The following is a 12,625-nucleotide window of genomic DNA, read 5'->3' on the forward strand; positions in this document are numbered from 1 at the left end:
CGCACAGTCACCGTCCTCCGCCTGCCCCCCGCAGCACCGCCGAGACCCGGTCCCCCCCGGACGTGGACGCGCCGCTCTTCCTGTCCCGGCTGAGCCCCGTCTGGAAGGGCTTCATCAACATGCAGAGCGTGGCCAAGTTCGTCACGAAGGCGTACCCCGTCTCGGGGTGCTTCGACTATCTCAGCGAGGTGAGGGCACCTTGTGCGCGTGCCTGTGCGTGTCCGGGGGTGGGCCCGCCCGGGACTGGCTGCCGGCCGGGCGTCTGGGTGCGTGGGCAGCTCTGGAGGTGCCCTGGGGGCTGCTGGGCCTGCTGGGGGAGCCCCCCGGGAAGCCGTCGGGACAGAAATTGCGGTGAGACGTCGGGCCTCCCGGCCTCTGGGCAGAAGCCGGGGTCCGTCCCCTCGGGGCTCCCCCTGCCCAGGTGCTCCCCTCAGGGGCGGGCGGGGCAGCTGGGGCCCCCAGCGGCCGGCACTGCTGGGGCACACGCGTCCCTGTCGCGGAGGTGCCGGCAGCGTCCGCCGGGCGTGTGGTGCGCCAGGAGGCTGTCCTCACCCCGAGGGACAGGCGGCGCGGGTCCCCGCACCAGGGCACCGAGGAGCGTCTGGGGCCACGAGCGCCACGCTCTCTGCTGCCGCCGCGGCTTCCTTGGCGCACTGGCGGGGGGCCCCCCGCCGTCGGCCTCCGGGGGCCGCACTCGCCCGTCACTCGGCGAGTCGCTCAGCGCTGCATCTCGCCCCCCAGGACCTGCCTGACACGATCCACATCGGCGGGCGGATCGCACCCAGGACCGTGTGGGACTACGTGGGCAAGCTCAAGTCCTCTGTGTCCAAGGTACCGTGTGCGGGCGGCCCCCGCCCGCGGGGGGCTCTGCCGCCCGCCCGCCGACTGCTGGAGAGGCTGGCGCGCAGCCTCCGGGCTGTGCCGGGCGGAGTGGACGGTCCGTCTGGAGCCGGGCTGGGGAGCGCGGGGCGTGCGGGGCGGCGCGAGCAGGCGGCTGCTCTGTCCCCTGCCGTCCCTGCGGACGGACGAGGCGCGGGGCGTCCTCGGCCGAGCTCCGCGCCCCGAGACCAGCCGCCGCCTCCGCGTGGGCACAGACGCTGCTCTGCAGGCCGGGTCGCCGCGGCGCTCTGCTCGCCTGCGCGGGGCTGCCTCTGGGCCGCGAGCGCCGCGCGGCCGGGTGGCAGTCGGGGGGTGGAGGCCACGAGCCCGGCAGCCTGGCTGCTGGGTCTGTGCCGCACCCGTTGGCCTGTCTCGGGCCGCGGGACGGTGGGATTGGGAGAAGCAGCCGCACCCGCAGCCACCGTGGGCCAACGCGCCGCCTGTCTCTGCCGCAGGAGCTGTGTCTGATCCGGTTCCACCCGGCCACCGAGGAGGAGGAGGTGGCCTACATCTCCCTCTACTCCTACTTCAGCAGCCGAGGCCGCTTCGGCGTGGTCGCCAACAACAGCCGGCACATCAAAGACCTCTACCTGATCCCCCTGAGCGCCGAGGACCCTGTGCCGTCCAAGCTCTTGCCATTCGAGGGGCCAGGTGAGCCCCGGCTTCCTGGGGGGTCTGGCCCCGCCGGTCACACGCGTCCCCTTCTCCGACGCCGAGTCTCCCGGAGCCGGCGCAGGGGGCCCGTGGCGCCCGCGCAGTTGGGGCGGGAGTCGTCCCAGAAAAACCAGACACGGGGAAGACCGAGGCGCCCAGCCTCTCATGGCCTGGCCTGGGGTCGGTGCCCCGAGGAGAGCGGCCTGGCCATGGGTCCGCGGCGCTGCCTCGGCGGGGCTTCCGGCGGTGCGCAGCCGGCGGTGAGCAGGCCCCATGCCCCGCCGCCCCCCTCAGCCGGAGCCTCGCTGCCGGGAGGCGGGGGAATTGGCAGTGAGGGGGTGCCGCTGGCAGGGTCACTGTCACAGCTGCGGCAGCATCGCTCTGCCGTCTGCAGAACGGCTTCTCTGGGCCGCCCCTCGCTCACCGAGTGCTCGTGCAAAGGGCCACTTCAGAGCCGGCCCCGAGGGCGCTTGGGCTCGGCAGGGGCACGGGGTCCACGGGCCCAGCTCCCTGCTCCCGCGGAGAAGCCGTTGTCTGTCGGCTACCTGCTGGCTGAGGCTGCGGGTCGGGTGACTTGGGGTGTCTTCTGCTGTGGAGCAGACCCCTGTGGTGCGTGTCTCCCCAAGTCGCTGCCCGGCGGCTTGGATCTGGGTCCCTGCCCGGCGCTCTGGGCTCACTGAGACCGGGGGCCGGGCGTCCTCGCGGAGACGCCAGCCTTCCCGGGACGCGACGCCGCGGCCTGGAGGCTTCGGAGCGCCCTTCCCGGCGAAGTGGCCGTCGTCCAGCCGCTGGCTGTGCCCCCAGACTCCGCTGTGCTCCCCCGTGCCGCCAGCTTCCCGGACGCCTCGGCCAGGGCCGGAGCGCCACGTCCCGCCCTGCCCGGCCTCAGCTCGGGGCCGGCGGACACCCGTGGGCGCTCGTCCTGAACCCGAAAGGCGCTGGTTCTGGTCGTGCCCGTCGGCAGCTCCATCCCCACCAGCTGTGACTTCGACACCGGCTGCTGGGGAGCCGGTCCCCGGGGGTGGGCCGCATGGAAAATCACAGCTCCGTTGACCGTTGCAGTTGGGTTGTGCGACGGGTCCCTAGTCGGTGGCTGAGCATTCGAGTGTTTAGCTTCCTGTCGCCGCTGCGCCCGGGCGCAGGCTGCAGGGCGGTGCCTTCCTGGGGCAGGCGCTGGGCAGCCCTCCTCCCGCCGCCCCTGCCACCCCGCTGCCTAGTATCAGGAGTCCTCCGTGACTGGAATTCTGACAGCCGGGGTGCATTTGCTTGCAAGTGAACCCTTGGTTTGGAGTTTGGGGTTTGGGCCCCGGGTGTGAACGTCCTCTGCAGTGAGTTCCTCCGGCACTGGGCTTTGTCTCGCCCAGAAAGTGTGGGTTCCGCCCACGACAGCACCCCACCACCGCCCTCCCCGAAGCCCCCCTCCGACAGGAGAGGGGGCTCGGCCCTGAAACCTACCCCCTTTGTTTCTCAGGCCTCGAGTCCCCCCGCCCCAACATCATCCTCGGGCTGGTGATCTGTCAGAAGACGAAGCGGCCCTCGACAGCCGGCGAGGCTGACAGGGCGGAGGAGAGGCGGGCGCGGGCGCAGCCCCCAGAGGACGCGGATGCTGCGGGCTACCCCAGGGCGCCCCCAGCCCTGCAGTCGGAGAAGAAGCCCCCCAAGTATCAGCTCAGCTCCGGGGACACCGCTGTCAGCGGCACCCCCCCGGGGTCCCCTCCACCGCCGCCCCCTCTGCCGGAACCGCCAGCCTCGTCCTCATCTGTGTCGAAGACCCTGTCGTCCCTCAAGCCAGGGCCCGCCGGCACCGTCACGGCACCGGCCGCCCCGGCAGCGGTCACGGCGGCCACCGCCGCCAAGACGGCCTCGCCGCTGGAGCACATACTGCAGACGCTGTTCGGGAGGAAGAAGGCGTTTGACCCCACGGCCGCGGAGCCCGCGGAGCCGGCGCCGGCCACCCGCCCCGACGCCAGGGCGGAGAGCGGGCTGCCGGCCGCGCCGCTGCTGGACCCCATCGTGCAGCAGTTCGGCCAGCTGTCCCGGGAGCGGGCGCTGGAAGAGGAGGAGGACGACAGGCCCTACGACCCCGAGGAGGAGTACGGCCCCGAGCGGGCCCTGGACGCCGCGCCCGGGGGCCGCGGGAGGCGGCAGGCTGCGGAGAAGGCCCCCGAGGCCGCCGAGCGGGAGGAGGTGGCCTACGACCCCGAGGACGAGACGATCCTGGAGGAAGCCAAAGTGGCCGTGGAGGACCTGCCCAACCGGATGTGCGCGGACGCCCGGGCCGGCGCCGTGCCCGCGCCCGCGCCCTCGCTGGCGGAGCAGCAGCAGATGATCGAGGAGCTCAACCGGCAGATCGAGGAGCAGAAGCGGCAGGTGCAGGAGCAGGAGGAGGCGCTGCGGCAGCAGCGGGCGGCCGTCGGGGCCTCCATGGCCCACTTCTCCGTGTCGGACGCGCTGATGTCGCCGCCGCCGAAGGCCCCGCTGCCCAAGGCCGAGCCCTTCCCTCTGGAGCCGCAGGCCACCGGCAGGGCAGCGGGGCCGCCCGGCAGCCAGGGGCCGGGGCCGGGCTCCGAGCTGCGACAGAATCGGGACCCCCGGCAGGCACGGCGGCTGGCTGCCGAGAGCAGCGAGAGCGAGAGCCCCAAGGCTCCCGCCAGCGGCACGCCCAGCCCCCTGGCCTCCAGGGACGCGCCCAGCGGGGCCGCTGTCGCCCAGGGGCCCGCCATCGGCCAGGGGCCCGCGCCTGCCCTGGAGGAAAAGGAGCCGAGCCCTCCGGCCTGGGCTCCAGGGGACGGGGCCTCTGGGCCCGCCAAGCAGGAGGGCACCGCGGCGGAACCTTCGGAGAGCCGGGGTCTGCCGCCCGCCAACGGCGGCCCCCCCATGGCAGGTGGCCCCGGTCCGGCCCGGCCCGCCCGTAAGGTGCTGCTGCCCACGCCGCCCAGCACCGCCTTCCCGCCCGGCCTGCCCGGGCAGAGCGGGGGGCAGGGCTTCGGCCCCCCCTCGGGGCGGGACCCATTTCTGGGCCCGGGCCCGGGGTCACAGGACAGAGCCTTCGGCCCGTCCACCTACGAGGCCCCGAGAAATGCCCCGTTCGCGGAGAAGAGCGGCCGCCCCCCCGCGGAGACCGATGGGGACAGAGACCCCCAGGGCAGGCCCGGCGAGGGGGCCGCCCCCTGCCCCCCGCCGGGGCCGCCGTTCCAGGGCCCGCGCGAGCCCACGCCCCGCGCTTTCGGAGCGTCGGGACCTCACGGCCCCGGCTTCCCGGGGCCCCGGGGACCAGCGCCCCCCTTCTCGGAAGAGAACGTCATTTCCAACAGCGATGGTGGTCTGCGGGGGCCCCCGCCGGCCAGGTTTGGGGCCCAGAAGGGGCCCATCCCCTCCCTGTTCTCTGGGCCGCACGGGCCGCCTCCCTACGGGGACTGCAGGGGCCCCGTCCCCTCCCACCCGGGCGGGCCCAGGGGCGCGGCACCACCCCCCTTCGAAGACCGCAAGGACCCACACGGGGGTTCGAGAGAGCCCCCGGAGGCCCCGTACGGGGACGCGGCTGGGGCTCCTGGCCCGTTTGAAGGGCCGGAGCCAGGCCCACCGGTGGGTGGCAGGGGCCCGGGCCCGTTCCCATTTGGAGGCCCGCGGAGGCCTCTGCTGGCCCAGTTCAAAGGTCCCCGGGGAGGCCCTCCTCCCTCCCAGTTTGGGGGTCAGAGGGGACCACCCCCTGGCCATTTTGGGGGCCCGCGGGGGCCGCATCCCGGTCAGTTTGATGGGCCCAGAGGACAAGCGGCAAACTTCATGCCGGGGCCCAGGGGGGTTCCGCCGCAGCAGTTCGACGAGCAGAGGGTGAACTCGCCGCCTAGGTTCGCCGGCCAGAGGGGCCCGGCGCCCCTGCAGTTCGGGGGCCCTCGGGGCTCCGCGCCTTTCCCCGACAAGAGCGAGCCTGCCCCTCCCCGGTTCCCCTTCCAGGGCCCTGCCCCGCAGGGCGCGAAGCCGGCGCCCAGGCCCCTGCTGGAGCTGCCCAGCCACCCGCCCCAGCACCGCAAGGACCGCTGGGACGAGGCCGGCCCGGCACCCGGCCTGCCCTCCGGGCCGCCGGGCTCGGGCGCCGAGGCCGAGGCGCCCTGGGCCCCGGCCGACTTCCGGGAGGGCAGGGCGCCCGAGTACCGGAGCCCGGCCGGCCCCAGGGAGAAGCCGCCCGAGGAGCCCGAGGCCCCGGCCGAGAGCCGGCAGGGCCGCGCCTTCGAGGACCGGCGGCGGGAGCGCGAGCGCGGCCGGGCCTGGAGCCGCGAGCGGGACTGGGACCGCGGCCGCGAGTGGGACCGGCACCGCGACAAGGAGCCCTGCCGGGGCCGCCCCCGGGACCGCGAGCGGGACTGGGAGCGGAGCCGCGAGCGCAGCCGGAACCGCGAGCGCGAGCGCGACCGCAGGCGGGACCGGGAGAGGTCCCGCAGCCGGGACCGGGGCCGGGCCCGCGAGCACGAGCGCGGCCGCGACCACCGGGACCGCAGCCGGAGCAAGGAGAGCGCCCGCGACCCCAAGGCCGAGGCGGCCGCCCCCGCCCCCCACACCTAGGCCGCTCCCAGGGGCCCCGCCCCCGAAGGCCAAGTTCATAGAGTGCCGGACAAGTCGGTTTGGAATCGCTATGAACTGAGATGAATAGAACATTCTGGACTTCAGAAATTACTGTAATTTTGTGTATAATGGTTTCTTACAAATTTTCCGTCTTTACAATTCTGATGCTTTTTTAAAAAAAAACTAAAGGACTCATAATATTTCCATTTAGAATTACCGAAATGGGAAAGTGTCTACAAAAGCATATTGCTTTTTCAGGTTGTACAGTTGTCTCCTCCAGTAACTTGACCCGGGCAGTTTTAGGGAGCTCCTGCGGACCTCAGAGCCTCGCCCGCCGTCGCCGGCACCACCCGCCCGGCGCTCGGCTCTCTCCCCGAGGCCGTGCCCACCGGCGGCCCGGGGCCCAGCCAGGCCCCGGGGACGTTGAGAAGCAACACTTACTAATACGTTTTCCTTTTTTCCTAAAGAAATTCGAATTACAAATTTCCATCAGGAAACAACACGTTTCTTAGTTTTGCTCAGTTTTTATATATCAGCTTATATTTTCCCCCCCAAAATTAAAAGCAACATCTGAGTACAAATTGTCGCATTTTAAATAACAGTTTCTTGGGAAAGGCTTCCGTTTTACCCACAAGTGAGGAGGCAGACCCACCAAGTGCACTGGGGAAGGGGCCCCCGGCCTGCGTCCCGGGGGGGGCCCCGGTCCGAGCCGCTGGCTCCCGGGCGGAAACCAGCAGTGTCCGCAGGCGGGCGGGCGGGCGCCGCGGGGCCCTCGTCACACGCGGTTCCCGTGGAGAGCGCGGCGGCGACAAGACCGTGCTCCCGCATTCGGCTGTACAGATACACTCTGATATTTTTTTACATTTTCACAAACCCGTGCAGGTGTGCGACTGCAGGCGTCCTCTGGTCTCGGGGTCTGCTCTCCGTTGCGCACGGCTGCCCGCCCCCTCCCCCGCGCGGGCGCGGCCGCCCGGCGGGGGGCGGGGCCCCCTGTGGCCAGCCGGTGTCCGGCCGCCCTGGTCTCGAGTCCCAACAGCTAATACGACATGAAGGGTTTTTTACACATAAAACAGATTTTTCTAATTTAAATACACAAATGTAAAAATCAAGTGTGTTTCTTTAGGTTTACTCAATAGATTTTTCTGTAAGTTGTATTTTATATGGCAGAGTATTACATCACTGTCCGTTAGCACATGGAACTTGGTAGGTTTTGTTACTTGAAGTAGAATAAACATCGATGAGGCTTTCTGTCTGTGTGATGGCGTCCTCTCCGTGGTGGGAGGTCGGGGCTGGACGGGGACCCTCGGCCGCCCCCCAGGGGCCAGGTCTCGGGACACGGGCAGGGGCGAGCCTGGGGTAAGCCTCCCATGGCCGTGGGTGCGGGTCTCGGGCTGTCGGGGCGGGAAGTCGGGCAGGTGCATGGCTGGAGGCCCCCCAGGGAGGGGGTGCCCCAGGGCGGGCAGGCAGCGGGGCAGGGTCCCCGGGCCAGTGGTGCGTGGTGGGCACCCTCAGCGGGAGTGCCTCCCGAAGGCTGGGCCGCCAGCCCGTGGCTTAAGCGAGCCTCTGGCTGGGAGCGGGTGGGGGGCGCAGTCAGTGGGCCAGGTTGGGTGCCTGGGGCTCGGGGCGGCGGCGGTGGTGGCTGGGCCGTGGGCAGGCAGCTCCCACACCTGCACACGGCCACGGTTGCCACCGGGAAGGATGGCCACAGCCAGGCTCAGTCCGTGAACTCCAGACTGGTCAACAGCCACACGTGGTTGACCGTCCACGGTCTGCTGTGGCAGGGACTCGGGAAAGGGCCGTCCTCGGGCGAGACGGGCGGCCCTGCCCTTCCGGGCTCCGGGCTGAGCGCGCGGCAAACCCGGGGGGAGGCCCGGAACCGGCCTGCAGCACGGGGCTCCACAAGGGGACCCCGGGGCGGAGCAGTCCCCACGGCCCTCAGGGCACTGTCCCAGGAAGGTGGCAGAAGACCCCCCAAGGCCTTCAAGGGCCAGCTGCCGGTTGTGGGGCCCCGACCTTGGAGACGGTGCCCAGTAGCCGAGGTTCTGCCGAGTGCTGGGCACCAAGGGCCCGTGGGCACCTGGCTCCACATGGCTGTCCGGACGCGCCCCCCGGGCCACAGGACGCGCCCACCGGGAAAGTCTCAGCCCTGCGTGCCTCTCCCCCGGCCGGTCTCAGCCGCACGCGGCCCGAGGCCCACCTCGTCCGTGCTCCGGGACACCCCCCGCGTCCAGCTGCCCCGACACCTGCCCCGACACCCCCGACACCTGCCGTCCTCCGACTGGGGCGCCACGCGGTGTCGGGCAAGGCTCGGCGTTCTGGGGACCCGCCTAGTGCAGGGCCCGGCTTGAGGATTCGGCTCAGGCCCCTGCACCTGCGTGTGCCTATTGGGGAGTCCCTGGAGGCTGCCACTGGTGGTCACTCCTGGTCCCTGCGGTTCGGCTGCCGTGAGGGAGAAGGAAGCGGCAGTTTCACCAGGAAGCTCCAGGTGCTGGGGCCCCCACCCGTGCCAGCACCCCCCACGCCGGCACAGGGGTGGGGAGAGGCGCTGGCCAGGGAGGGGGCAGAGCGGGGACCAGGCCCAGGTGCTCACGCAGGAGCTGGGGCGGCGGCGGCACAGCTGCCCGCAGGGCACCCCTACCACGCTGTGCCCGCCCCACACTCGGACTGGCCCAGCGATGTCCTGGGGCCCCCCTCGCAGGAGGGTGTCGGGGTGTTAGTAAAAACCAGGAGCGGCCCTGGCTGGTGTGGCTCAGTGGATGGAGCGCCAGCCTGTGAACCAAAGGGTCACTGGTTCAATTCCCAATCAGGGCACATGCCTGGGTTGCAGGCCAGGTCCCCAGTAGGGGGCATGAGAGGCAACCGCACACGGATGTTTCTCTCCCTCTCTTTCTCCCTCCCTTCTCCTCTGTCTAAAAACGTAAATAAATAGAATCTTGAAAAAACACGGAGGAGCATGAAACGTACATGATGGGAGGGGCCACGACCCCTGTGCTCCCCACTCTGGAACCTTCCGGAAAAAGGCAAAGCGGTGGAGACAGGGAGGGGCCCGCGGACCTGTGTCGGCCCTGCCTGGGCGCGCTGAGCGGGCCCATGGTGCGGTGTGCGGCATGCGGCGAGCGGCGAGGACGCGGTGGCCGTGGCCGTGGCGCCGAGGTCCCTACCGCTCCCATGGCGTCAGCGGTCGGCTGCCCCTCGTGCCCTTGGCTGGCAGAGTTTCCGCCAGGAATGGGGGCGGGTTTGTTCAGACGGGTTTTCCGTTTTGTTTTTGCTTTTTTGTGCTTCGCTGGTCTGCATTTTCGAGGTGATCGCTCGGCCCTTCTCCTCGGCCCGTCGCCGTGAGTTCCGCCGGCTGACCCCACGCGGGCGCTGCGGGGGCAGGGCGCATCCCCTCTGGTCCGAGGGGCAGAGAGAGAGGCACCGGGCTGTGGTCCGGCGGCCTGTGCATGCGCGGCTGGTTCCTCGCAGGGGCCCCGGCCGGGGCCCGAACCTGCGTCCTGGGTGGATCTGGGCGACGCTCCGGCCGGCTGAGCTGCCCGGTCAGGGACGGGCGCCGTTCTCTGTCGCTCGTCTCCTGGGGTCCGGTCATCTCCTGGGGTCCGGTCGGCCGAGGTTTCGTTAAAGCCTCGTGCGTGCTTGCTCGTGGGGGTGCCGCTTGGGAGCTGACTTGCCTTTTGTATCCGTGTCCGGCCTTGGGCTCGGGCCGTGCTGGTGCCGCCGGAAGCACATCCCCGAGGTCTGTCCGGACAACGTCCAGCCGTTGTTCGTGACACGAGAACGGTTTGCAGGACGTGAACATCGCCCGGCAGGTGTGGGGCGGGGGCTGGAACGCGCCTGTGTGAACAAGGGCGCCCTCGCCGTGCTGGTCAGCGGGGGCGGCGGACACCGTGGAGTGAGCGTGTGTACTGTGTGTGTGTGTGTGTGTGTGTGTGTGCGCGCGAGTGTGTGCTGTGTGGCCGTCGCAGTCAAAGTGACGGAGCGAGGAGAGCAACGATTCTGCGTCAGAGTCTGCGTCACGCTTGAACATCCCTCCGCGGAAACTCCACGGACGACCCAGGAGGCCGCAGCCGTGGGCAGCTGGCGACGGGCAGCGTCATCACGACGAGGCACCCACTCACGCATCACGTCTCGTGCGGAGAGTTTGGGCAAAACATCAGACCACCCAGGTGACTCGGCCCGGCCACCGCCCAGATTTGGCGTCCTGCGGCTTCTGGCTTTTCTCAAAACTTCAGTCACCTTCGGCCCTGGCTGGTGTGGCTCCAGTGGACTGAGTGCCGGCCTGCGGACAAAAGGTCGCCGGTTCGATTCCCAGTCGGGGCCCTCGCCTGGGCTGTGGGCCAGGTTCCCCGTTGGGGGCCCCTGAGAGGGAGCCAACCCATGTTTCCCTCACCCACCAGTGTTTCCCTTCCTCTCTTTCTCCCTCCTTTCCCCTTTCTGTAAAAATGAACAAGCAAAACATTTTTTAAAGCAAATCAATGCAATCGCCTTTGGAAGGGAAGAGAGGCAGACGGCCGACGAGGTTCAGGACGACACCGCAAGGCGTCTGGGGGCGGTTCCCGCGAAGGTGCTGTGCGGGGTGCCCCGCACCGTGGGGGAGGCGCCAGGAGAGCCGTGCGGGGTCCCGGGCCGCCTCCTTGGAAGGGGACGGAGGCATCACTGCCCCACGTGCCATGTTTCTTGCGGAGGAGCCCTGGCCGGCCCCCATGCTGCCCGGGCAGCAGCGAACCTGTCGTTGGGTCCCCAGCCCTGAAGTGACCCCCCCCCCGAGGGAGCATCTGGCAGCACTACCCCTCGTCCCGGAGAGCCGCTTCCGTCCTTCCATCTGGCCTCGGTGCGTGGGAGCTGTTTGCCTCTGCTTTTTCCGGCACACCTGCGGCTCGGCTGATGTCTGTGCAAAGGAGCCGTGTGGTGGGGTCTCTGACACCCCCACCCGCCCACCTGGGCTCGCTGGCCTCATCGCCGAGGTCTCTGGCAGAAGCCCCGGGAGCCACGCTCGGGGTCTGGAAACCCCAGGGCTGTTCTCGCCGTGTGTCATCTACGAGGGGAGCCCAGGGGAGCCCGGCTGCCCTCCGGTCCCGGGTCCGAGCAGAAGGAGGCCCAGCGCCGCGCCAGCGACAGCCCCGCCGGGAGCAGGAGCAGAGGGCGGCCTGGGTGCACACGGCCTTTGCTTCTGATCACCGAGAGGCCAGACGGTCGTCGCCTTCGTATCATTGTCTCTTTTGGGTGTCGGGGGTGTCACTGCGCTCTGACATTGCCATCCGAAGTGGGGACCTGGGTCCACAGCAAGTGCATCCGTTTGAGGGGCGTCGCTCAGGACGATGGTGCCCCCACACGCCCCCTGCCCCTGGGGCCTGCGGCTCAGAACCTGCTTTCCCACAAGTTCCCGGGCCGGGCCGTGCACATCGGGGACCGTGCTGGTGCCACGCTCGCCGCCCGTGACGTCCTAGGTATTTCGTGGTTTGGAGGCAGGAGATGGTCAGGATAGAGGCAACTCTGCAGGCACCCAGGGCTAGGACGAAGGACATCAGTGCAGGGCAGGGACCCTGCTCTAAGACCAGTTCCTAAGGAATGGGAAAACTGCAGGCGCCCCGGGGCTAAGATAAGAGATATCAGTGCAGGTGAGGAACCCTGCTCTAAGACCGGTTCCTAAGGAATGGGAAAACTGCAGGCACCCAGGGCTAAGACGGAGGATATCAGTGCAGGGCAGGGACCCTGTTCTAAGACCGGTTGCCCCTGCTTTCCGGAAAAGCGCCGAATCACCGTGAACCATGAATGCACCTGTGCAGAACGGGCTACGTGGCCCCTGCTTCATGATAACAGTGTTATGATAACTCAGCACTGTGGGACCCCTTCCCCGGTGGCCACGCAAGGAAGATCATGGGAGACCACAGGCGCAGTAGCTTTGAAGTAATGTGAGCACGTGTAAAAGCCCACCCAAACCGGCCGGGAAACAGGCGCCCTTTAAGGACAGAACCCCTCCAGGCCCTGAGGTCCGTCTCTGCCTGGAGCCGGCCCGCTCCCGTGTTCTGCGGGGGGTACTGTCGCTTCATCTTTCTGCTGTGAACGCCGTGTGTTCGGTTCTTTTTGTTTGTTTGTTTGTTTTTCTCACCACAGCAGAATTCTTTTTTTTTTTAATATTTTATTTATTTATTTTTTTAGAGAGGGAAGGGAGGGAGAAAGAGAGAGAGAGAGAAACATCAATGTGTGGTTGCTGGGGGCCGTGGCCTGCAACCCAGGCATGTGCCCTGACTGGGAATCGAACCTGCGACACTTTGGTTCGCAGCCTGCGCTCAATGCACTGAGCTACGCCAGCCGGGGCTCAATGTGTTCGGTTCAATTCTCTGTGGTCACCAAGGACCTGGTTACGTGTGTCCACCTGTGAGGTTTTGGCGAGCCAGCTAGGAGGAGGCGCCAGAGGAGGGAGCCCCCTTTGCTGCCCTGGGACCCGGGGAGGCCCCTTTCCGTCGCCATCTGCTGGGTTCGGGTGACTCTGAGGTTCCCTGGTGGAGGGTGGGCCGCTAAGTTGCAGGCACGG

The 12,625-nt window shown here is 68.9% G+C and overlaps 1 protein-coding gene across 1 annotated transcript in view; it reads left to right on the forward strand.

Annotated features, from left to right (window-relative positions):
- Positions 1–7,331, forward strand: part of DIDO1 (death inducer-obliterator 1) — a 34,438-nt gene extending 27,107 nt beyond the window's left edge. The window contains exons 14-17 of the mRNA XM_045832719.1: positions 35–188; positions 742–831; positions 1,335–1,530; positions 3,005–7,331. Of these exons, the coding sequence (XP_045688675.1) occupies positions 35–188; positions 742–831; positions 1,335–1,530; positions 3,005–6,093 (3,529 nt within the window). The 3' untranslated portion in view covers positions 6,094–7,331. The remainder of the gene's footprint in view (positions 1–34; positions 189–741; positions 832–1,334; positions 1,531–3,004) is intronic.
- Positions 7,332–12,625: the final 5,294 nt, after the last annotated feature.

This window comes from Phyllostomus hastatus, unplaced genomic scaffold (assembly GCF_019186645.2).
Source record: "Phyllostomus hastatus isolate PE091 unplaced genomic scaffold, TTU_PhHast_1.1 phas_contig_17, whole genome shotgun sequence".
In the NCBI taxonomy this organism is placed as follows: Eukaryota; Metazoa; Chordata; class Mammalia; order Chiroptera; family Phyllostomidae; genus Phyllostomus; species Phyllostomus hastatus.